At 40.9% G+C, this 26,695-nt stretch overlaps 1 protein-coding gene across 1 annotated transcript in view; it reads left to right on the top strand.

The window, feature by feature from the left end:
• Positions 1-19,080, top strand: part of LOC127682120 (calcium-binding mitochondrial carrier protein SCaMC-1-like) — a 51,801-nt gene extending 32,721 nt beyond the window's left edge. The window contains exons 6-10 of the mRNA XM_052178520.1: positions 9,615-9,767; positions 13,701-13,808; positions 14,661-14,828; positions 15,427-15,574; positions 18,905-19,080. Coding sequence (XP_052034480.1) covers positions 9,615-9,767; positions 13,701-13,808; positions 14,661-14,828; positions 15,427-15,574; positions 18,905-19,080 — 753 coding nt within the window. The remainder of the gene's footprint in view (positions 1-9,614; positions 9,768-13,700; positions 13,809-14,660; positions 14,829-15,426; positions 15,575-18,904) is intronic.
• Positions 19,081-26,695: the final 7,615 nt, after the last annotated feature.

The raw sequence follows: 26,695 nt of genomic DNA, 5'->3' as shown, positions 1-26,695 counted from the left end.
ATATTGGTAGCCTTTGGTGCTAAATTAAGAATAGTTATTATACTATAGGATTATTGTGTAAAATTGTAATGTTACTAATTGAGAACTTTGTAAGTTATCTGTAATTATTATTTGTCCTTTCAAAACCTTTAACTCTGCTTAACTATTCAATTTATATGCCATTTTAAGAAAATACCATGTGTTAAAAGGCTATTATTCTGGATTAAGGGAGCTTCATTTATTCACTCCATACATATTCAGTAGGTATGTTATGCATTAGGTGCTTTAATGGGCATTAGGTGCTACAGTGGGTTAGACACACTTTTTACCATTAGAGGAATTATAATACATCAGGGAAAATAAATAGTTAGATGAGAAATATTAAGATACCATTATATAGCTAGACAAAAAAACACACTAGTACTGTGGGGATACCAAGGGAGAATGAATGCATCTCATTTATGTTTCCTGTAGATATATAAGGATATATCGTAGTTAATTTACTCAGTGGAAATAAAGGCTTTAGTTTAATAATCCTAATATAGAGAATATAGATTAGCATATGCTAATGGGACAACTAACCCATTTCCTTCTATGTGTTTGACTCCATGTGTAACCCACATTCTATGCAACAAGGAAGCTAAATTTGGACCATTGTTAGTAAAGGCAAGTTGAACATGTTCTGAAGCACATTAGAAAACTCAGTTTCCCCAGTAACCAGGCCTGTAAGATAATATGAAAATTACATGTAAAGGAAAAATGTATGGACATGTGCAGCAGTACACAGATGGACACATGTACAGCAGTACACAGATGGACACATGTGCAGCAGTACACAGGTGGATACATGTGCAGTAGTACACAGATGGAGACATGTGCAGTAGTACACAGATGGACACATGTGCAGTAGTACACAGGTGGACACATGTGCAGTAGTACACAGATGGAAATATTTTTGAATGGTGACAGAGATGGGAATAGAGCCAAGAAGACAAAGTAAGAAACCCGAGATGCTGTTGTGTGCTAATCACATGCCAGGTGCTAGAAATGCAAAGGTGAAAGATCATAGTTCTTATTTCCCAGAGCATTTCAGGCACATAGAATCAGCCTGCAGTGATGGTATGAAACTGAAAATAGTAACTGTCACTTCAGAGGTTTTTTGGGTTTTTTCCTTTTTTTATTAGATATTTTCTTTATTTGCATTTCAAATGTTATCGCATTTCCTGGTTTTGCTACAGAGCAGGGATAATTAGTTCTCTAATGGGCTATACATGCATCGCTGCATTAGGGAGAGTGCAAAAGCATGTGGCAACATTTGTTGGATGTGAAAGGCTGTTGCACACAGGCATCCACAGCAGCTGTGACTGCACGAACAAGTCCCATGGACAATCAGGCCAGTTAAAAGTACAGCAGGGACAGGGGCGGCTCCCTCATGAAATCCTGCCTCTGAGGAGCTATTGGTACTCGATGGCTGCTGGGGAGGGATGTGAGCTGAGAGTCTCCCCGTGCGGCTGGAGATGGTCCTGCACCCACCTCATGCCTGTAGCATCAAGTAGACGTAAAAAGCACATGAAATGGAGGCAGAGAAGTGATGGGAGATGGAGGGGAGGAAACTGGGGCAGATCTGATCAACACGTTACATATGTACAAAATTAGCAAAGAAATCTTATAAAATTATGGAACAAATGTAGGGTAATGAAAAGATTGAAAAATGGAAAGGAATAAAGCAGATAGAATAGGAAAAGACTGTGAAAAAGAAAAGGAAACTTTAGAACAAAGTTGAGAATAAGGCGCCATAGTAAATGGGAATGAATTAGAGCCAGGTGTGGGAACACAGTTCCGTAACACCAGCACTGGGGAAGGGGAGGCAGGAGATCAAGGTCTAAGAGCATCCTCAGTTATATACCAGGCATTAGGCCAGTCTCCCTCCCTCCCTCCCTCCCCCTTCTTCCCTCCCTCCTCCTCATTCTCTTCTCCCTCCCTCCAGCCTCCCCCTCTCTCACACACACATACACACACACTTTTTATATTAAAAAAAGACATAGAAACACAAAACACAGAAAAGCATAGAGGCAGACATTTACTGAGCTGTATTTCCTGTATATATGTTTGTTAGGGATTCAGTAACAAGGTACCACAATCTGGCATAAAAACAGAAAGCAATTGTATTTCTGGAGCCTGGAAGAGCAATCCAGTGGCCAGCAGGGCTGGCTCCTCTGAGCTTAGGGCGTGGACTCTGCAGTCTCTCCTTGACTTGGATCTGGCCGTCTTCCTAGCACGTCTCGTTGCCTCCCTTTATGGTGTGCTAGGTCTCTGTGTCCAATTTCCCTTTTATAAGAATAAAGGTCATATCAGTTTAACTTTATTTCATCTACAAAACCCTATTTAAATAAGACCACACCCCAAGGGCTCTGGACTTGTATGAGTTAGGAATTCAACAAATGCATTTTGGGAGTTGCAATTCAAGTCATCATACCTTGAAACCTCAACATATTCACTTTGAAAGTTTGATGTAGCTTCTGCCGCTGTCAGCCTTTTTCTGCTGTGGCAGAACCTTGCCAGGTCTGCCATAGTGAAGAATCCATTTCTTGATACTTCCTAGAGAACCAGCCACTCAGGGCAATTGATAAGAACCCCAACTCCTACCTCTGGAGGCCCAGAGCTGCTACCAGGGGTCCAGCAGCACTCACTCCCCAGCAACCACCAAAAGACCCACCCTTCTGAATAGTACTCCCCTTTCCAATCCTTCCCCCACTTCTGCCACCGCCAGCCCTTTCTGCTGTGACAGAACCTTGCCTGGTCTGCTACAATGAAGACACCATTTCCTGGTACTTCCTAGAGAACCAGCCACACTCAGGGCATTTGAGAACCAGCCGCACTCAGGTCATTTGGAGTGTGGAGAAGCCTGGGAGCACAGGAGAGCTGGTCTCCCAAGAGAGCCTACATGTGTGCACAGAGAGAATGGGAATCTCAGGAGTACAGATACACAGGCTTGCAGGACAGATAAACCAAAATCAGAGACAGCAAGACCAGCTACACCAGAGAAAACTAGATGGCAAAAGGCAAACACAAGATTATTACCAACAGAAACCAAGGCAACATGACACCATCAGAACCCAGTTCTCCCACAACAGCAAATCCTAGATACCCCAACAGACCTGAAAAGCAAGAACTGGATTTAAAATCACATCTCATGATGCTGATAGAGGACTTCAAAAAGGACATAAATAACTCCCTTAAAGAAATACAGGAGAACATGGGTCAACAGGTAGAAGCCCTTAAAGAGGAAACACAAAAATCCCTTAAAGAAACACAGGAGAACATGGGTCAATAGGTAGAAGCCCTTAAAGAGGAAACAAAAACATTTCTTAAAGAATTTCAGGAAAACACAAACAAACAAATGAAGGAATTGAGCAAAACTATCCAGGGTCTAAAAATGGAAGTAGAAACGATAAAGAAATTACAAAGTGAGACATCTCTGGAGATAGAAAACCTTGGAAAGAATTCAGGAGTCACAGATGCAAGCATCACCAATAGAATACAAGAGATGGAAGAAAGAACCTCAGGTGCTGAAGATACCATAGAAAACATTGACTCAACAGTCAAAGAAAATGCAAAATGCAAAAAGCCTGTAACATCCAGGAAATCCAGGATATAATGAGACCAAACCTAAGGATTATAGGTATAGAAGAGAGTGAAGATTTACAACTTAAAGGGCCAGTAAATATATTCAACTAAATTATAGAAAAAAAGTCCCTAACCTAAAAAGAGAGATGACTATGAACATACAAGAAGCTTATAGAACTCCAAACAGACTGGACCAGAACAGAAACTCCTCCTGACACATAATAATCAAAACACTAAATGCACTAAACAAGGAATATTAAAAGCAGTAAGGGAAAAAGGACAAGTAACATATAAAGGCAGACCTATCAGATTTATACCAGACTTCTTACCGGAAACTATGAAGGCTACAGATCCTGGGCAGATGTCATACAGACCCTAAGAGAACATAAATGTCAGCCTAGGGTACTATACTCAGCAAAACTCTCAATTACCATAGATAGACAAAACAAGACTTTCCATGACAAAACCAAATTTACACAATATCTTTCCACAAATCCAGCCCTTCAAAGGATAATGGGTGGAAAATACCAACACAAGGCAGGAAACTACACCCTAGAAAAAGCAATAAAGTAATCTTCTTTTAACAAACCCAAAAGAAGATAGCCCTGCAAACAGAATCCCACTTTTAACAATGAAAATAACAGGAAGCAACAATCACTTTTCTTTAATATCTCTTAACATCAATAGTCTCAATTCCCCAATAAAAAGACATAGACTAACAGACTGGATACGTAAGCAGGAACCAATATTTTGCTGCATAAAAGAACCCCACCTCAGTGACAAAGACACTCACTACCTCAGAGTCAAAGGTTGGAAAATAAATTTCTAAGCAATTGGTCCCAAGAAACAAGCTGGAGTGGCCATACTTATATTGGATAAAATAAGCTTTCAACCAAAAGTTGTCAAAAAAGAGGAGGAGGGACATTTCATACTTGTCAAAGGAAAAAAATCTACCAAGATGAACTCTCAATTCTGAACAGCTTCAAATGCAAGGGCACCCAGATTCATAAAAGAAACTTTACTAAAGCTCAAAACACACATTGCATCCCACACAATCATAGTGGGACTTCAACACCTCACTCTCAACAATGGAAAAATCATGGAAACATAAACTAAGCAGAGACACAATGAAACTAACTAAAGTTATGGACCAAATGGATCTAACATATTTATAGAACATTCAATCCTCAAGCAAAAGAATATACTTTCTTCTCAGCACCTCATGGTACCTTCTCCAAAACTGACCATATAATTGGTCACAAAACAGGCCTCAACAGATACAGGAGTGTTGAAATAATTCCATGTACCCTATCAGATCACCACAGTCTAAGGCTGGTCTTAAGTTCAAACAAATACAACAGAAAACACACATACACATGGACATTGAATAATGCTCTACTCAGTGATAGCTTGGTCAAGGAAGAAATAAAGAAATTAAAGACTTTTTAGAATTTAATGAAAATGAAGACACAACATACCAAAACTTACGGGACTCAATGAAAGCAGTGGTAAGAGAAAAGCTCATAGCTCTGAGTGCCTCCAAAAAGAAAATGGAGAGAGCTTACACTAACAGCTTGACAACATACCTGAAAGCTCTAGAGAAAAAAGAAGCAAATACACCCAAGAGGAGTAGACAACAGGAAATAATCAAACTCAGGGCCGAAATCAACCAAATATAAACAAAAAGAACTATACAAAGAATCCACAAAACCAGGAGCTGGTTCTTTGAGAAAATCAACAAGATAGATAAACCCTTAGCTAGACTAACCAGAGGGCTCAGAGGCACTACCTAAATTAATAAAATCAGAAATGAAAAGGGAGACATAACAACAGAAACTATGGAAATTCAAAAAATCATTGGATCCTACTAAAAGAGCATATACTCAACAAAATTGGAAAATCTGGACGAAGTGGACAATTTTTTAGATACATACCAGGTGCCAACATTAAAACAGGATCAGATAAACCATCTAAATAGCCGCCTAAGTCCTGAGGAAATAGAAGCAGTTGTTAATAGTCTTCCAACCGAAAAAAGCCCAGGACCAGATGGATTTAGTGGGAAATTCTATCAGATCTTCAAAGAAGAGCTAACACTCTTACTCTTCAAACTATTCCACAAAATAGAAACTCAAGGAATACTACCCAATTCATTCTATGAAGCCACAATAACGCCTATACCTAAACCAAACAAAGACCAAACAAGGAAAGAGAACTTCAGACCAATTTTCCTTATGAACATTGGTGCAAAAATATGCAACAAAATTCTGGCCAACTGAATCCAAGAATGCATCAAAACAATAATTCACCATGATCAAGTAGGTTTTATCCCAGGGATGCAGGAATGGTTCAATATACAGAAATCCATCAATGCAATCCACTACATAAACAAACTCAAAGAAAAAACCCACCTGGTCATTTCATTAGATGCTAAAAAAGCTCTTGACAAAATTCAGCATCCTTTCATGCTAAAAGTCTTGGAGAGATCAGGAATTCAAGGCCCATATCTAAAAATAGTGAAAGCAATATACTGTAAACAGGTAGCCAACATCAAACTAGAGAAACTTGAAGCAATCCCACTAAAATTGGGGACCAAACAAGGCTGTTCACTCTATCTATTCAATATAGTACTGTCCTAGCCAGAGCAATTAGACAACAAAAGGAGGTCAAAGGGATACAAATTGGAAAGTAAGAAGTCAAAGTATCACTATTTGCAGATGATATGATCATATACTTAAGCATCCCCAAAAATTCCACCAGAGAACTCCTAAAGTTGATAAACAACTTCAGCAAAGTGGATGGATATAAAATTAACTCAAGCAAATCAGTAACCTTCCTATACTCAAAGGATAAACAAGCTGAGAAAGAAATTAGGGAAATGACACCCTTCACAATAGTCACAAATAATATGAGATACCTTGGTGTGACTCTAACCAAGCAAGTGAAAGATCTGTATGACAAGAACTTCAAGCCTCTGAAGAAAGAAATTGTAGAAGATCCCAGAAGATGGAAAGCTTTCCCATGCTCAGGCATTGGAAGGATTAATATAGTAAAAATGGCCATATTGCCAAAAGCAATTTACAGATTCAGTGTAATCCTCATCAGAATTCCAAATCAATTTTTCATAGAGCTAGAAAGAGAAATCTGCAAATTCATTTGGAATAACAGAAAACCCAGGATAGCAAAAGCTATTCTCCAAAACAAAAGATCTCCTGGGGGAATCACCATCCCTGACCTCAAGATCTACTACAGAGCAATAGTGATTAAAAAAAACAAAAACAAAAAACTATGGTATTGGTATGGAGACAGGCAGGAAGATCAGTGGAATAGAATTGAAGACCCAGAAAATAACCCACACACCTAGGGTCACTTGATATTTGACAAAGGAGCTAGAACCATCCAGTGAAAAAGGACAGCATTTTTAGTAAATGGTGCTGGATCAACTGGAGGTCAGCATGCAGAAAAATGCAGATAGATCCATTCTTATCTTCTTATACAAAGCTCAAGTCCAAGTGGATCTAGGACCTACACATAAAACCAGATACGCTGAAGCTTATAGAGAAGAAAGTGGGGAAGAACCTTGAACACATGGGTACAGGGGAAACTTTCCTGAGTAGAACACCAATGGCTTATGCTCTAAGAACAAGAATGGACAAATGGGACCTCATAAAACTGCAAAGCTTCTGTAAGGCAAAGGACACTGTCAATAGGACAAAATGGCAACCAACAGATTGGGAAAAGATCTTTACCAATCTTACATCCAATAGAGGGCTAATATCCAATGTATACAAAGAACTCAAGAAGTTAGACTCCAGAGTGTCAGATAACCCTATTAAAAATGGGGTACAGAGGTAAATAGGGAATTTTCAACTGAGGAAACTTGAATGGCTCTGAAACACCTAAAGAAATGATCAGCATCCTTAGTTATCAGGGAAATGCAAATCAAAACAGCCTGAGATTTCATCTCACATCAATAAGAGTGGCTAATATGAAAAGCTCAGGGAACAGCAGATGCTGGACAGGATGTGGAGAAAGAGGAACACTTCTCCATTGCTAGTGGGATTACAAGCTGGTAAAACCACTCTGGAAATCAGTTTGTCAGTTCCTCAGAAAATTGGACAGAGTACTACTTGAGGACCTAACTATACCATTCCTGGGCATATACCCAGAAGATACTCCAACATGTAATAAGGACACATGTTCCGCTATGTTCATAGCAGCCCTATTTATAATAGCTAGAAGCTGGAAAGAACCCAGATGTCCTTAAACAGAAGAATGGATACAGAAATTGTTGTATACATACACAATGGAGTACTATTCAGCTATTAAAAACAACGAATTCATGAAATTCTTGGGCAAATGGATGGAACTAGAAGTGTCATCCTGAGTGAGGTAACAAAAGAGCACACATGGTATGTACTCACTGATAAGTGGATGTTAGCCCAAAAGCTCAAAATAAAGAAGTTACAATTCAGAGACCACAGGAAGCTCAAGATGAAGGAAGACCAAAGTGGGAGTGCTTTGGTTCCTCTGATAAAGGGAACAAAATACTCAAAGGAGCGATAAAGGTACAAAGTGTGGAGCAGAGACTAAAGTAAAGGCCACCCAGAGACTGCCCTACCTGGGGATTCATCCTATAAACAGTCAACAAACCCTGAAACTACTATGGATGACAAGAAGTGAGTACTGAAAGGAGCCTGTTATGGTTGTCTCCAGAGGGGCCCTGCCAGTGCCTTACACATAGAGAAGAGCATATTAGCAGCTAACCATTGGAATGAACAAGGGGTTCCCAATGGAGGAGTTGGAGGGTGGACTGGAGGAGCTTGGGGGGTTTACAGTCCTATGGGAAGAACGATGATGTTGGCCAACCAGATGCCCCGGGGCTCCCAGGAACTAAGCCATCAACCAAGGGGTAAGCATGGTTCCAGCCAAAAGTGTGGCAGAGGAATGCCTTGTTGGGCATCATTGGGAGGAGTGGTCCTTGGTCATGTGAAGGCTCAATAGAGGCCCCAGCATGGGGAAATTCAGGGGGGGTTGTGGGAGTGGGCTGGGCATATTCTGGGAGGCAGGGATGGGAGAACGGGCTGGGGGTTTTTGGGGAGAGGGGAAAACCAGGAAGGGGTATAACATTTGAAATGTAAATGAAGAATATATTCAATTAAAAAACAAAGAAAGTTTGATGTATTTGCATCTAATTCTGTTTCCAGAGCATATTTTGATATGCTCTTTAGTAATCTTTGGGTATCATTTTCTTGTGCGAAGAGTTTCTGATAATTGAATTATTTCTGTCTTTTATAACTTGTCTTTATTTTCCTTTGATGTTTTAGGAAAATCCCATTATTTACCTAGACTACTGTATTTTATCCAATACATAGATACGTATATTCATACTTATACATATCCATACTGATGATAAAGTTTAATTTATAATTAAGCATAATAAGAGATTACTAAGGTAGTATGGTCATGATCATAGACTCTAATGCGAGTTACGTGGATTTCACGCTTTCTCTTAAGGAAGCACTTTGTTACCTCTGGCATATGCACCTTGCAGATATCAGTCCTGCTGAGCTCTGGGGCCTTGGTGAAGTGAAATGGTACCGGAACACACGTACTATGGTAATCCTGTAGTAGTAGATTTGAGAACTGAGATAGCTCCTGACTGATTCCTGGGTAGGCAGACTATACCGTATAGCTACAGTGCACAGAGTTACTCATGAGCCTGGACGGCAAAACGGAGTTGAGTGTGGGTGACTTCACTACCTATGCCGAGCAGGATGCAAGGTAAAGCACACGGAGTGTTTATCTCTGAGATTCTACTTTATTTCTATTACGGGATAGAGGGAACATTACTGGGGACAAGAGAAATACTAACATTGGTTTTATGTGACTGAAGGAAAATGAAACAGCTGTTGAAAGCTATGAGGTATATGGTATAATTGTTTCACCAGCAATGAAATTATTTTATATTACCAGCAAAATAAATTGATGCATTTGCTGGTTATCTCTAGGTTAGAAGTTCAAAACTGACTAAGATGGGGCTGGTCCATATGTTCAAACAGATGGTGAAGGAGGGAGGCTTTTTCTCTCTCTGGCGAGGAAATGGTATAAATGTTTTAAAAATTGCACCAGAGACAGTAATCAAGATCGGGGCCTACGAACAGGTAAGGTGCTATTGACTTAATAACGTTTTAAACTTAATTTTTAGAAGTTTAGACTTTTGAAAAGGGGGCACATGTATGTATAAGCAGTAGTTGTTGGTGCAAACATTACTGCTTTGTTTTCCTTTGGTTTCTTGTGCTTTCTTATGATAAGGTGTAGGTTACAGCGCAGTATCATGACAGGCCTGTGACTAGCTCTCTTCATTGTCACAGCATACGAGGTGTCCACAAAACACTTAATAATTGCTCTTTTCCTAGAACCATTTGAATGTTTTTCAGAGATTTCTGCCTATTTATTAATGAACCAAGAATTAGTGAAGAAAAAGTTGAGAAATGTGCACTGAATTACAGGGTTTCTCTGTGTAGCCCTGGCTGTCCTGAAACTCACTTTGTAGACCACCAGGCTGGCCTCAAACTCATGGTGATCCACCTGCTCCCGAGAGCTGGGATTAAAAGTGTGCGCTTCCACCTCTGAGCCTGATTAGAACTCTTAATACTACTGGGTGTGGTGGTGCACGCCTGTAATCCCAGCACTTGGGAGGCAGAGGCAGGCAGATTTCTGGGTTCAAGGCCAGCCTGGTCTACAGAGTGAGTTCCAGGACAGCCAGGGCTACACAGAGAAACCCTGTCTAGAAAAAAACAAAAAACAAAACAAAACAAAACAAAACAAAAGAACTCTTAATACTACCTTGAGCAGAAATGAGGGAGAGTTTCTTCTTGTTCTGGGCCTTGGGGAACACCTCCACTTTCCCCTTTGACTGTAAGGTTTCTCTAAGTCTATTCACATCCATCTTAAGCTTCTACAACAGCTGTGAGACACTCAGTAATTTATAAAGAAAAAAGATGTGTGTCTCACGGTTCTAGAGGCTATGAAGTTCAAGACAACAAATGCTTTGAGAGTCTTCCAGCCACACAATCGTATGGTGGAAGATGGGCGGTCAAAAGAATGCGTGTAAAAGGCAAGAAGGGCTGCTCAACTTCATCCCGCTCCACTCTAGCAGTAAGCTTCGATCCACTCCTGTGATAGTTTGGTTATCAAGCCGTTGATAAGAGAGGGGCCCCTGTTGCCTAATCACCTCATAAAGGCCCTACTTGTTAATACTGCTACTGTGTGGTTATTTATGATAAAAAAATGTGATGGTTAATTTTAAAGGGCAACTTGACAGAATCATTCAATTGTGAAGAAAGTCTCAGAGACATTGCATAGATTGTCTTGTCTATGGGCATTTCTGTGGAGGATTTTCTTCATTACCTCAATCAATGTGGAACGACTCAGGTTGAAAATGGGCGGCAACATTCCTTGGTTTGGGGCCATACTATTTAAGAGTAGAAAAGCTAGCTGCACACTAACCATGAATGCGGTTTTCCCCCCTCTTTCTGATCTTGCCTGTGGATGTTACTGGCTGCTGCTTCAGACTCCTGCTATTTTGACTTTCCTGCTGAGGGACTGTACCCTGGAATAGTGAGCTCAAACAAACTTTCTCCACTCAGTTTCTTGGACACAGCAGCAGAAATGAAACTAGAACACACGGCAGTTAGATTCCATCAGTGTGGAAGAGGGAGGGACTCAAGCCACAGTGTTAGGCGGGCTTTTCCTGTCTGATCTTATGGAGATAAGTTCCTTCAATATCTATTTGGAAAAAAATTCCCCAGGGTTTTAACCATGAATGAACGTTGGCCTTTTCTGTCTATTTAGATGATAACGTCTTTTTCCTCTTATCCAAGAGTTGTACCACATTGATGTGAGTATGCTGAACTTTGATCTTTGAATAAGATCCTCAGTTCAAGTATAGGATCTTTTAAGTGTGCTATTGAGTTTGGTTTGCTAGTGTTCTATTGAGGATACTGTTTTGTCCTATTGTGTGTTTGGCTTGGAATCAGGGATGTTGGCCTCCTTGGAGGAGTGTTCTTTTCATTTTTAAAAGTTTAGAGTGACATCCGTTAAATAAACTAAAGCAATCTGACCATTGATTTCTTTTCCTTTGGAGATTTTTGATTGGTGATCCTGTCTTACTTTGTTACTGGTCTGTTTAGACTTTCAATTTCTTCTTAAGTCTGGTGGTGACTTTACTTTTGGGGGAAAAGGTTATGTAGGCTATTGGCATATAGTTCTTCATACTAGGCTCTTATAATCATTTTTACTTCTCTAATACTAACTGTAACAACCCCTTTCCATTTCTAATTTTAGTTTTTGAAAAAAGACCTCCCCCTCCATTTTTTAAAAGACTTGCTGTTTTGAGGTCAGTACCTTGGCAGCGGGGGCCCACACCACGGTGTTTAACTGCAGGGTTCCTCTTTAATGGTGCTGATCTTCAAGCAACTTTGCCAGTGCCCCCTTTTCTAGACAGTATGTAGATGTTCTAAATCTTTCCACTCTGCTCAGACCCCACCCCTGCCCCAGTTCTTAGGGTATATCTGCCCCCTGCCCAGTTCTTATGATATATCTGCCCCTGCCCAGTTTTTAGGGTATATCTGCCCCCTGCCCAGTTCTTAGGGTATTTCTGCCCCTGCCCTAGTTCTTAGGGTATATCTGCCCCCTGCCCAGTTATTTTGATATATCTGCCCCTGCCCAGTTCTTAGGGTATATCTGCCCCCTGCCCCAGTTCTTAGGGTATATCCGCCCCCTGCCCAGTTCTTATGATATATCTGCCCCTGCCCAGTTCTTAGGGTATATCTGCCCCCTGCCCCAGTTCTTAGGGTATATCTGCCCCCCTGCCCAGTTCTTAGGGTATATCTGCCCCCTGCCCCAGTTCTTAGGGTATATCTGCCCCCCTGCCCCAGTTCTTAGGGTATATCTGCCCCCTGCCCAGTTCTTAGGGTATATCTGCCCCTGCCCTAGTTCTTAGGGTATATATGCTCCCTGGCCCAGTTCTTATGGTATATATATACCCCCTGCCCAGTTCTTATGGTATATCTGCCCCTTCCCAGTTCTTAGGGCATATCTGCCCCTGCCCAGTTCTTAGGGCATATCTGCCCCCTGCCCCAGTTCTTAGGGTATATCTGCCCCTGCCAAGTTCTTAGGGTATATCTGCCCCCTGCCCAGTTCTTATGGTATATCTGCTCCCTGCCCAGTTATTGGGGTGTATCTGATAACAGTGGCCCACACATGCTGCAGCCTGAATGCTTTCCTGCTTTAAAACTTTCTCTGCCAAAAAAACCTTCTGTCACTTTTTAAATCCCAGGTCATAAACAATATGCATCGTAGTGCTTTTACATATGTGTGCATGCTTTGCCTGCATGCATGTATGTGTATTCTGTGTGTGCGTGCCTATTGCTGCAGAGGTCAAAGAGAGTGTACTAGATCCCCTGGAACTGGAATTGAGATTGGTTGCAAGCCTCCAAATGGGTGCTGGGATCTGAACCTAGGTCCTCTGCAAGAATAGCAAATGCTCTTAATCATTGAGCCATCTCTTCATTTCTTTTATATTTAATTCTTTTTACACCCTAACTCTTTTATACAGTTGACAACGGTTGCCTGTAGGTTAATTCCCAGTGACGTCCTCATCAGTTTTGCTGTCTTCTTCTTTGCTATGTTCCTAGGACCTAAAGAGTCTGTCATGCCATGTTTCTAACTATCTAGCTACCAAACACATGGTCTTCCATGTATAAAGCAGGATGCTGAAAAGAGACAAAAAAAACCCAACTTTTGTTTATATTATTTGCATGCTTCTCTGATGGTGTAACAATTCAAGGATTGACTTAATTTAACATTGTTATTGAATTATTTCACAGAAAAAAAGAAAAGAAAAAAGCTGAATAGAAATCTTTAAATCATGTATTACATAGAAACTAAAATTTAGTATTATACTAAATTGTGCTAATATTAGGAACCTGATATAAATTTTAATATGATTTTATACTATTAGTTAATGTTATAAAACTTGAAAGGCATATATTTCAGTAATACTATACCTTTCAATATTTTTATTTATACAGTATAAGAAACTTCTTAGTTTTGATGATGCTCATTTAGGGGTTCTTCAAAGATTTATAGCTGGTTGCATGGCTGGTGCAACTTCCCAAACCTGTGTTTATCCCATGGAGGTATGTATTATAACCTTTTCACTAAAATCATGCCGTTAACGCAACTAACCATCAGAAATGACTTCCAGATCGCTATAACAACTTCACAAAGATTTTAACCTTGTGTAAAGTGCCAATCTCAAGAGACTTTATTGTTGTTTTAGACAAATGGTATTGTAGATAGACCAAGAAAATACAGTTATGTATTTAGTAATTTGTTAGGCAAATATGGATTGTATGCATGCAAGGTTTAAGGTGCTTTGCTAGGTACCATGTGGGATCCAAGGGAGACTCAGATGGAGATTTTGATCACCATATATTCCATAGTCTAGAAGGGAAAATAAAAAATCTACTACAATATTAATGATCCAAGATTTAAAAACATGTTCTAGAGGATAGCTCAATAAATAGTGCTGTGGAAATTCAAAGGGGAACATTTTCTTATTTCTAGTTAAGAACTCCATGAAAGATATGAATAGAGTGTATCACCACATCTTAGGCTTTGAACACAAGGATTATGGAGAAAGGCGTTTTAGTGGGGAAATAACCAGTTGAATAAATGGAGTTTAATAAGTAGACATTTAATTTTAGACTGTTTTGGGTGTTTTTATTGTTGTTGTTTGTGGTTTTTTTTTTTTTTTTGGAGACAGTGTCTTACTCTGTAGTCCATGTTGGCCTGGAAGTTTGCCATCGGGCTTGTAGGAATCCCCTTCCTGGTCTTCTAGGTGCTAAGACTACGGGTGTAAGCAAGCCACCAGGAATTAAATGATTTCTAAAGAGAATTGTAAACATGGTAGATAGAGCAGACCTAGATTGGTTCATGAGTTAGGTAAATCTAATCAATATGTTTTTATTACATTCTTTCACACCTAGGTGATAAAGACCAGGCTGATTTTAGGTAAAACTGGAGAGTATTCTGGGATTATTGATTGTGGCAGGAAACTTCTGAAGAGAGAGGGTATTCAGGCCTTCAGCAAAGGTTATGTTCCCAACCTGCTGAGCATCATACCATATGCAGGCTTAGATCTCACCATCTTTGAGGTGAGTTCATTCTCAAAAGTCCGACATTATGCATTATATTTGAAAAGGAGACACAATATTTTTATTCTGAAATTGGCTTTGCATATAATAGCTTCTGATCAAGTATCAAACAGTATTTTTATTTACCTTTTTCTTAGACATCTGGTAATCTAGTAATGTTTGTTTGATTTTTTTTTAAACTCACTTCTTGGCCATGATGATTATAGACATAGCTTCTTATAAAATAGTAGTTTTCAGTCCTGGGTATGTGTCAGACTCACCGGCTTGTACATCTTTTAAAGAATAACCCCCCCTGAGCCATATCCTGAGGTGTTCTGATGGTGTGATGTCATCAGTTAAAGTTGTGGCATTTCATGGGCACGACAATGTTACCTGTCTCAGGACGGATTTGATGCTGGCCTAAAAATGGTATTGAGTTAATTCCTGTGAGAATATCCAGAGTTTTTGCTCTGGTCTTTAAAACCAAAACAATGACAGGAAGGCGAAAAGCAAAGCCAGGCAAAGGGGACATAAGAACACACAGACAGACTGTGGACTCAGGAGCTAAGCTTCATTCTACTTAGAGATGCAAGATCAAAGGTCCTTTCTTCTCTACCAGCTTCTGAAGAATTACTGGCTAGAACACCATGCAGGAAACTCTGTGAATCCTGGGATAGTAATTGTGCTGGGTTGTAGCACAGTGTCGCACACGTTTGGCCAGTTAGCCAGTTTCCCACTGAACCTTGTTAGAACTCGCATGCAGGCTGGTGAGTTTATTGTTATTAATTTTTTATTATTATTATTATTATTATTATTATTATTATTATGAAGTCATTGCCAAGGTAAGAAATATGTTTTACATATTTATAAACTGATATATGGGTTTTTTTTTTGTTTTTTGGATTTGTTTTTTTCGAGACAGGGTTTCTCTGTATAGCCCTGGCTGTCCTGGAGCTCACTTTGTAGACCAGGCTGGCCTCGAACTCAGAAATCCCTCCCGCCTCTGCTTCCCAAAATGCTGGGATTACAGGCATGTACTACCACCGCCCGGCTGTGAACTGATAATTTTTAAGGCCGAAAACTCATACAATTGAAAAATAAAGAAGCTAGCCAATTTAAAGGACTTTTAAGAAAGGGCTCCTTGCATGTATCTATGTGAACTACATAGAAGCAGTGCCTGAAGTGGCCAGAAGAGGGCAGTAGATCTCCAGGAACTGCAGTTATAAATGGTCATGTGCCTCCACATGGGTGCTGGGAACTGAACCTGGGTCCTCTGAAAGACCAGCAAATGCTCTTTAACTACTGAGCCTTCTCTCCTAGAACCTTTTGTAAGTTTCAGTTTTCTTTTTCTTCCAAAGTTCTGTCTGGGCCCTCTGCATTTGCTTCAGTGATCTCTTTAAAAAGATTTTAATTGGGAAGGGCATGTGGAACAAAATTAAACTTTGCATTCTTTAAATTAAACCAACAGCTAATCTATGGAGGCACATCCTCCTTGGTGCTGCTGTCACTGCAGTAAGCTGCTTTGGGACGCTCTGTTCTTCAGTCTGTTCAGGGATGTAATGGCAAACACTATGTGAAATGATAGGGATTTAAATTTTAACACATTTTTTTTTTTAAAAAATACTACTTTTCAAAGATGAAAAAGGCAGCACAATGCTATTTTCTTCTTGATTAAATCCAGGGTCTCACGGCGGGTAATATGCTTTTACTGTTTCCCTTTCACGCTGTCTCAATTAGGCTTTGGGTTTGACTTATATTACACTGAAGATGAAGAATTTCTCTCTCCACTGTCATTCATAACTTCTATTAAACTACCCTTCACTTCCAAATGCCTCTGCAAAGTCTCTCATGAAAGACTTGCAAGTTGTTCCAAGGAGCTTTCTGTAGTGATGGAAATCATTTATATCTGTTCTGCCTGGTATAGTAGTCATGCATTATATTCACACATACCAGGCATTTGAAATGTACTAATATTACTGAGGAGTGGAAATTTAATTTAATTTTAGCTAAATTTAAATAGCCACATATATAGTCACTACGTGTGGTGGTTTGAATAAAACAGCCATCATAGACCCATAGGAAATGGCACTATTATGAAGTGTGGCTTTGCTGGAGTAGGTGTGGCTTTGTTGAAGAAGGTGTGGCTTTGTTGGAGTAGGTGTGGTTTTGTTGGAGTAGGTGTGGCTTTGCTGGAGTAGGTGTGGCTTTGCTGGAGTAGGTGTGGCTTTGCTGGAGTAGGTGTGGCTTTGTTGGAGGAAGTGGGTGGGCTTTGAGGTCTCAGATGAGCATGCCAGCTCTAGTGGATCATAGTCTCTTCCTGCTGCCTGTGGATCCAGACGTAGAACTCCCAGCTCCTTCTCCAGCACAGTTTGTTTGCATTCACCATACTTTCCACCATGACCATAATAGACTAAATCTATAAAATATAAGACAGCCCCAATTAAGTGTTTTTCTTTGTAAGAGTCTCTGTGGTCATGTTGTCTCACAGCAATAGAAAACCTAAGACAGAAGCTGATACTAGGAGTGGGGTATTTACTGTGATAGGCTCGACTATGCTTTCATTTAGAGGAATGTGTACTTTTGATTTGAAAAGCAGTCAAACATTTTAAATGGGCCTTAATAGGCCATTCTAGTAGGGACATGGAAAACAGTGGTGCTGAGGTTGATTTGAACTGCGGGAGCCTGGGTGAAGAGGTTTCAGAGAAGAAGAATGTTAGCATGTGGCCTAAAGACTATTGCGATATTTTGGTGAAGAATATGGCTGCTTTCTGTCCTTGTCCAAATTAAAAATCTGCCTCAGGTTAAAAAGAGGAGTTTTGGGTTAACTGCATTTGCAGAGGGAGATTTCAACATAGTCTATATGTGGGCTGTGTCATGTGGCTGTCAGTGGCCACACTTGGGCAAATCCGTAATGAAAAGGAACAGACTGGGCAAGGAAAGCTACAAAACGTACCATTTGAGGAGAAAGGGGGCATCGAGAACTAGAATGGAGCTGAGTCCTGTGTTCAAGGAGACAAACAGATTAAAGAAAATTCTGATGTTTAATGGGGAAAAGGCAGTGGTGACCTCAGAGTAAGATCCCACCAAGCTAAGCTTTCAATTGTGAAAAGGAATTAAAGCTTAGAGCCAGATGTGGTGTTGCAACCCCAGTACTCTAGAGGCAGAGGCTGGCAGATCTCTTGAGTTTGAAGCCGGCCTGGTCTACAGATTGAGTTTCAGGACAGCCAAGCTTAGGGAGTAAAGGAAACCACTGAAAACACAAAGCTGGTGAAGATGGAATTGCACAAGGAGGCCATGTTGCAGCCCCAGCAAGCAGCAGAACTTGGTGGCTTTGGCCATGTGGTTGTGTCTTGAGTCAAGGGGTCTTTAGAGAAACGGGTTATGGAATCTTCCTCTGAGACCAAGGTAAACCACCGAGGCGGGGCATGTGGCAGGCAGGCTCCTACACGGAGGCCTAGAGGGGCCATTGTGTGAAGCTGTGACGGTGAATCCTGGGTGGCCTTGGAGACTGAGCTGCAGGAGAAGCCAGGGCTGTGGGAACCTGCTGAGGGAGCTGCTAAAGGGAGTGGAACCAGCCCAAGAGAAAGGGTGTGCTGCAGACAATACACGTGACAGGAGCTGGAGGTCTGAGGACCATTTGACATCTGACATGGAGATGCAACGTTTGCACTTTGGCCAGCTGGTTTTCAGTCTTACTTTAGTCCAGTATTTCCTCATTGTGTTCCTTTTTAGAGTCAAAATATAGATCCTGTGTCTGGAAGTATGATGCTTTTTGATTTTGATTTTATAGGGGATTACAGTTAAGAGATTGTATGAATTTCCAAAGAGACTTTGAACTTTGGACTTTTAAACAAGTTTGCAGCTGTTATAAACTATGGGGACTTTTTGAAGTTGTACTAAATACATTTTGCATTAAGATATGGCCACGAGCCTATGGGGGCTAGGGAGTGAACTGTGGCATTTCCCTATAGCTTCATTCGGTCCATGAGTATCCTGTAAAATGATTTCCAATTCTATAAGTTCTCCTTATCTTTGGGCTAGATTGATATGTAAATATTAAATACCGAGTTACACTGTTTTTCTTTTTTAATTTATAGTCATGCTGGAAAAGGAAACAATACGCATGATGCAGCTCATCCGGGAGATATACACTAAGGAAGGGAAGAAGGGGTTTTTCAGGGGTCTCACCCCTAATGTCCTCAAGCTGCTTCCTGCCGTGGGCATTGGCTGTGTGGCCCACGAACAAGTGAAGTTCTTTTTTGGATTAACCTAGAAGTGGAATACCAAACTGTCATCATTGCCATAATCACTAAGGTAGAAGATAATACCTGGGTTATAAGGTGATTTACTTTTTCCTAAGAAAGAAAGAAACATCAACTACTTGTACAAAATTACTTTGTCTTTATTTATTATAAAATATACAAATCAAATGGCGGTTTTGGTAAAATTATTCAATAACTTAAAATCTCTTATCATCCACAGAATTTTTATTTTACATTTTCTGTTACCTTTTCTAAAATCCTAAAATTAGTTTTTGATTGAATGGTAATAGATCATAAATTACATTACGGAACATTTGGTAAGCTACACAAGAGGTTTTGTTAGAAATTCCTTTTAAGTTAAGCTTGAACATGTTTTACACAGTCAAGCCAAAATCAGTGAACTTAAACTTGATGTTACAGTTAATTTCTTCAGCAAAATGGACACACCACTTCATAATTCCATTTAGAGTGTTATAAGTCACCTCCCTGGCTAGAGTGCTATGAGTCACCACCTTCAGCTTCCCCACATCTGACCCCTCACCCTGTGAAGATGATTTTATCTTTCTAGACATCTTTGTTGACACGAGCTGCCCCGCTTCCTTCATTCACCTGGGGGAATTCCTGTATACAGTTTCCACAAACACTGGAGTGACTGCTCAGGGCAAGAGCCTCTCTTTCCCTCCATTATGAGAAAGGCTGGCTGACATTCCTTAGTTGTTTGGTTGTGTACCTACTTCAGCTCTCTCTGGTAATCTGGTTGAAACTGGCTGTGGCGCTAGAGGTGGGGCAGCTGCCCTCCCCCCCCCCACCCCCCCAGGCAAGCGGGGATCCAAGAGTGTGGGCAGAGCAGGTTATCCCCAACGCTCCTCCTCTGAGTCACTCTGTTTATCTGCAGTGTGAGTGGGAGCTACAGGAGTCGTGAAATCGACAGAGCAATTACGCCACTATAACCTAATAGTCACTGTTACCGTGAGATGATAATAGTTCTGTATTAACCTTCTTACTTCATTAGCAAATATCAGTTGTACACGATGAACATTTCCTCTGTTGTGTCATACTTCATACTATGCACTGAGATCATATTCAACAACAAACTCTGGTTAAAACGTGCGCAAAGTGCTTGGATAAACATGTCCCCGAAGAGAATATACAAAAGACAAATCAGCAAAGGAAACCTGCTTGGCATTCCTGATCACAGGAAAAGCAACTTAAAACTTCAAGGACATCTCACCTTGGCTATCATCTTGAAACCAACAAGTGCTGGTGAGGACCTGGAGAAACTGGAGCCCCGGGGACTGTGGACAGAGCACAGTGCTGTGGAGAGGGGGGAGCTCCTCAGCAGACCTCATACAAACACAAGCAGAAGGATGGTATGACCCAGCGGCTCACACTGTTTCAAAAACAATTCAGAGCAGCGTCTCAAGGAGCAAGGTGCTCGCTCATCTGTGCTCACACAGCATTGCTCGAAACAAGCGAAACGGGTAAGCGACCTCAGAGTCCATCTGGCGTGATAAACTGTGGTTTACGCATACAATGGGGTGAGAAAATCCTGATGCATTTACACTTGGATGAGCCTGGACAAGGTTCCCTTAGGAACAAAGGATGAGTGTGTGAGGGTCCCTGGAGTGGTTAGACTCACAGAGGCAGGTGGAACGGTGGCTGCCGGTGGCTTGGGAGGGAGAGGTGGCAACTGGAGGTACAGATGGTTGTGAGCTGCCGTGCAGGTGCTGGGAGCCAAACCCGGGTCCTCTGAAGAGCAGCCAGTGCTCTTCACTGCCAAGTCATAGCTCCAGCCCCCATCCCACATTTTTTATAGTATCAGAATCCTTTAGAAACTATCATGTTGTTCTCTGTCTCTCTGGGCTGGAGGCGGGCTCCATGAGCACAGGGCGTCAGCTAGTTTTCTTCCTTGTCATCTTTGCTATTTGGAGGGCTCTAGGCGGCACCTAGCAGGCATTCAATGAATATTTAATAGTTGAACGAACAGCACATACAGGAAGGAACATCTGTTTACCCTTGTTTTGTATTCAGTAGAGGGCAAGGGTTTTTTGTTTGTTTGTTTGTTTTTTGTTTTTTTTTTTAATACCACCTTTTGTTACTAGTCATTTTCAACCTTAATTCTGGCCCTTTCTTCTTAGAAAGTTGAATTTTACACTATAGTACCTAACTCTAAGATAATTCAGGGAAGTCATCTGTATAAGATAATTGATGTTGTTGTAGCTTCCCTGCCGCCTTGAGCACGTGTGTGTTCATATGAGCGGGTGTGCACGTGACCTCTTCCCTAATCTCTCCCCACCTCACACACATAAGCAAGTGCCAAGGCATGTGCGTGGAGGTCAGAGGTCACTTGCTGGGGACCAGTTTTCTCTCACCCTATGTGTCCCAAAGGTTGAACTCAAGTCAACAGGACTAACTACAGGTATCTTCATTTGCTCGGCCGTCTTCCTAGTCCTCTACCTCGGTTTTTTTGAGACAGGGTCTCTAGAAAACCTGGAACTTGCCTATTAAGGCAAGATTGATTGGGTAGCACCCTCTAGAGATCTCCCGTCTTTGCTTTTACAGGGCTGGGATTGTAGGTGTGCCCTGCCGGCCCATTTTGTTTGTTCTTGTTTTAGATGTAGGTGCTGGGTGATGGAACTAGGTCCTCGTGCATACAAAGTAGACATTTTACCGACTGAGACATCTTCCCCGCTCTCCCACCCCTAATCCTGTATTGCATTGCAACTTAACACGCTTTTAGTTTACCTTCTAAAGCAATGCACCTTCCTAGGAGCTTGTTTTCATTTCTTTTCTTTTCTAGCCCATTTTTAATATATCAATTTTTAATTGCTCATCCTACATTGTATAACAATAATAATTTCTTTTTATTTTATTTTATTTTTATTTTCTATATTCTTTGTTTACATTCCAAATGCTTTCCCCCTTCCCGGTTCCCCCCTCCCCATATGTCTCATAAGCCCTCTTCCCTCAACCCATTCTCTAATCACCCCCTCCCATTTCTCTGTCCTGGTATTCCCCTACAATGCTGGATCTTGTTTTCAATACCTTAACATTTATCACTGTCATGTGCTGTAATAAAACTCTAGCTGAAGTGTTTTGCTTTCCTCCAGCCTGTGGTCACTTCTATCATTGTCCGTGGCTTAAACATCCCTGACTACTCCCAGTGGCCCTCTGAACTGTGTTTGCTTTGAACTTTCTCTCCTGCTGGAAGGTAGGAAGGCAGGCCTGAGAGCTAGGATAGTAAACAGAGCAGATGAAGACGGCGGTGGCAGTGCAGTACCTTAGCAGAACTGAGAATGTCCCCCGCTTGCATGATCTGTTGTTCCCATGGTCGCAAAGAGAAAAGCAGCCATGCTTTGTCACAGACAGGTTACCTTAAAGAGAAGTATTTTATACTGGGCAAGTTTGTGACCTGTGTGAACTTATTCAATAGAATATATTCTGCAGGTAAGAAAAATTATTATGTGTCCATTGTACATTATGACTTGCCTTCAATGCTTGTGTGCATTATCTCCAACATAAAAATGAAGAAATGTATTTGGGAAGTTTAGTTTATCCTCATGGCTGATAGAAGATTCATAAAGGTTGCCTCTGACTTAATCTCACCCTGTGATGATATTAGGTGAAGGAAGGTCACATGACAACCCTCAGTATGCATTTCCTTTACCTGGATAGACCCACTGGGTGTGTAGACCAACCTCTGCCTTCACTCACCTCTTTGTGCTAGCTAGCTTCCTAGCCAGATCCCAACCTCCTGTCTCTGATGCCACCAGCATTGTAGGAGATGGACAGAAGAGGATGCAGGCAGTAAGTTCTCTGTTGTAACCTCATTCCTGGCCATCAAACTAAGCACCAGTGGCTGCTGTTTCTTCCATCATCATCTGGATGGCTTTTGCTATACCACACTGCCCGTCTGTGAAGGAGAGGGATGCTTGTTTGCTTGTTTGTTTGTTTGCTTGTTTGTTTGCTTTAAGAACAATGGGGCTTTGTTCACTCCAAAAGCCATTTCACAAAATTTGCAAGCCCATGCGCCATGGAAAAGAAGCAGCTGGTGTGCTCACGCACAGGTTCCACCAAACAATATCCTTTCAGGTCTCACCCTGTTCTTCTCTTACTTCCTGTCTTCTACAACCAGAAACATTGTTGCAATCATCCTTCCACTTAAATAGGACCTCATAAAATTACAAAGTTTCTGTAAGGCAAAGGACACTGTCAAGCAGACAAAATGGCAACCAACAAACTGGGAAAGGATCTTCACTAACCCTACATCTGACAGAGGGCTGATATCCAATGTATACAAAGAACTCAAGAAGGTAGACCCCAGAAAACCAAATAACCCTATTAAAAATGGGGTACAGAGCTAAACAAAGAATTTTCACCTGAAGAACTTCAGATGTCTGAGAAGCACCTTAAAAAAATGCTCAACATCATTAGTCATTAGGGAAATGCAAATCAAAACAACCCTGAGATTTTACCTTACACCAGTCAGAACAGTTAAGATTAAGAAATTAGAAACCATTTGTAGATTAAAACAATGTAGCACATTTACACAATGGAATATTATTTAACTAATAAAACAGAAAGTTATGAAATTTACAGGAAAATGAATAAAGCTAGAAAAAAATCATTCTGAGTGAGGTAACTGAGAAAATGACAAATATATAATTGCTCACATGTAGATGTTAACTGTAAAGTCTTTGTTAAGCAGGTTACAGTCCATATAATCACAGAGTTTACGGAGAGAGTAAGAAATTAGTGGAGACATCAATATCCCTAGGAATGGAAATAAAGTAAATGAATATAGGTAGATAGGAAATGTTTCAGAAGTACACTGTTTTTTAGATGTATTTGCTTAAATATCGAGTGAAATAATGATACAATTGCTAAGTACCAAATAATGAGATTAATTTCAATTGATTGATTCATGGAAGATCATATCTAGTGTTTTAAGAAATGACATGTCTTGTTGATTAACTATAAAACTACAAAAAAATCAAATGCAGTATTATGCCCATTATGATAACATACATTGAAAATAAAGAATAAAGTTGGTATTCGAATTTATAATCAAATAAATGGTGATTTGTCCCCCCCCCCCCAAATAAATGAACTCAGGAGACAGTAGGTGTTGGCGAGGATGTGAGGAAAGAGGAACACTCCTCCACTGCTGGTGGGAATGCAAGTTGGTACAACCACTCTGGAAATCAGTCTGGCAGTTCCTCAGAAAACTGGAGGACCCTGCAATTCCACTCCTGGGTATATACCCAGAGGATTCCCCCGTATGCAATAAGAACACATGCTCCACTATGTTCATAGCAGCACTATTTATAATAGCCAGAAGCTAGAAAGAACCCAGATGTCCCTCAATGGAGGAATGGATACAGAACATGTGGTATATTTACACAATGGAATACTACTCAGCAATTAAAAACAGTGAATTCATGAAATTCTTAGGCAAATGTTTGGAACTGGAAAATATCCTAAGTGAGGTAACCCAATCACAAAAGAACACACATGGAATGCAATCATTGATAAGTGCATATTAGCCTGGAAGCTCTGAATACCAAAGACAAAACTCACATATCAAATCATTCCCAAGAAGAAGGAAGGAGAGGGCCCTGGTCCTGGAAAGGCTTGATGCAGCATTGTAGGGCAGTACCAGGAGAGAGAAGTGGGAAGGGGGTTGATAGGAGAATGGGCGGGAGGGAAGAGGGCTTGGGGAACTATGGGGAGGGGGGAACTGGGAAAGGGAAAGTCATTTGGAATGTAAACAAAGAATATAGAAAATAAAAAAATTACAAAAAACCCCCACAAATGTAAAGGTTACAGACGGTGGAGGGTTCTGTTTGGGTTTATCTGGCAGTTCCTCATGGTTGCATCAGGCTGTGCATCTGTTCTCCTCCTGTGGGGAGCTCCTCACTCAGTCCTGTCAAGCGCTTTGCTCCACCTCCTTTCCTTCCTGATACACAGCTTGTCTCACTCAGACCTGCCTGGCGGCTTCAACTGTAAGGAAGATAGGAAAGAAAAAACGAAAGAGGGAAGGGAAGAAGGAAGCATGGAGGGCTAGAGATGGAGAGAGGCGGCGTAGCCGGGAGAGGAATGCCCAGTGCTTTATATATAAAATAGAAATGTACAATATTGATCAGCTGTCTATGATTACTGTTACTAAAAAGTTCAAGTGATTTACACTAAAATATAGTTTATAGGACACAATTCAAATAAATGTTGAAACACTGAAGTCTTTTTTCCCATTAATTAGTTTATTTATTCACTTCACATCCAGCTCGAAGCCCCCATCTCCTCCCAGGCCCTCCTGACAGCTCATCCCCCCCAAACACCCAAGTCTTAACAGCTTTTAAAATTTCAAAGTGCTGAGACATGGTTTTAAAACCAATTGTAATTCTATTATTTAAAACAATTACAATTGATTTAAAATATGAAGTTTTCACATGAGTTAGTAATGATGGTGATACCCATAATTTTGTGTCATGTTTTTACAATTGGGAGTTGTTTGCATTTAGTTTGGGGATGGGATGGGTTGATAGTCTGGGCAAGAGACAGAATTCTCTTTTAACCTGGAATTTTGACTCCTAAATGACTTAGAGAATGTGATAGAATTTCCAATTAGCTTAATGGAATATGACTGAGCCAAAACTTAAAATGATTATCTCCTCACTGTACTGCTAGGACATCCAGGTTCGTGTCTTATGCATGATGAAATCACCTTTCCTGTGACGATCACAGCTTTTTACAGGAGATGTTCAATACATGACCTCCTCATGATCACTCAGATTGGAGAGCATCAATGGTGAAGAATTTGGAAATGAACTGAGCCTTGTGCGGAAGCGGATGAGTTGTCTGAAATAGAGTAATTAGTAGCCATTACTAAAAGGGTAGACATGTTTACCCGCTCAAACCATGAGACTCTGGAGTGGTTACTCAAGCAGATAGTCACCACCTCAAGTGATCCAAAGTAGGTGCTGATGGCTTCAAGGACCAAAATTCATGGGGGTTAAAAAAAAAAAAGGCTGTGGTCCCCATGGAAATGAAGGACATGAGAAGGCTGCAAGGCTTTTAATCAGAAGTGCTGAATTAGGCTGAACCCTAGACTTATTTTTTTCCTGATCACAGAATCAATCAAGTAAAGCTAAGTATGAACCCAGGGTTTTCTGTGTGGCCTTTGTGGGTGCCCTTGGCCTTTTGTGGGCCTGATCAATGGACATAGGAAGGGAAGCCCTTTCATGGAGATGTCTGAGGGCCGTGACCATTTTCTTCTCCCATGAAGACATTTCCTATGACTGCTGTCTGTGTGTTGGCCACCCTTTACCTTCATAGCAAATACTGGAGATGACGTGGGAAATGCTCACCTGGGCTGGGTTCAGAGGTCCGGGCATGGTTGCCTGACCTCATTGCTTGTAGGCCACTGCTGGGGGCGCTAGATGGCAGCAGCGGGGAGCTCAGGGTGGAATAAAACCTCTCACCTCATATGCTGCCTTTTGCTCTGTAATATCGACCCCTAACTCTTGCAGCTCCTGATATGTGTCTGTCAGTATATAGCTCATCTCTTTTCAGAACTTCCTGTCATGCGACTGCTTTTCAGTGCCGAGAGGCATCTCCTGTACGAAC

Source organism: Apodemus sylvaticus, chromosome 4, assembly GCF_947179515.1.
Source record: "Apodemus sylvaticus chromosome 4, mApoSyl1.1, whole genome shotgun sequence".
Classification (NCBI taxonomy): Eukaryota; Metazoa; Chordata; class Mammalia; order Rodentia; family Muridae; genus Apodemus; species Apodemus sylvaticus.
This window is presented reverse-complemented; position numbering and strand designations above follow the sequence as displayed.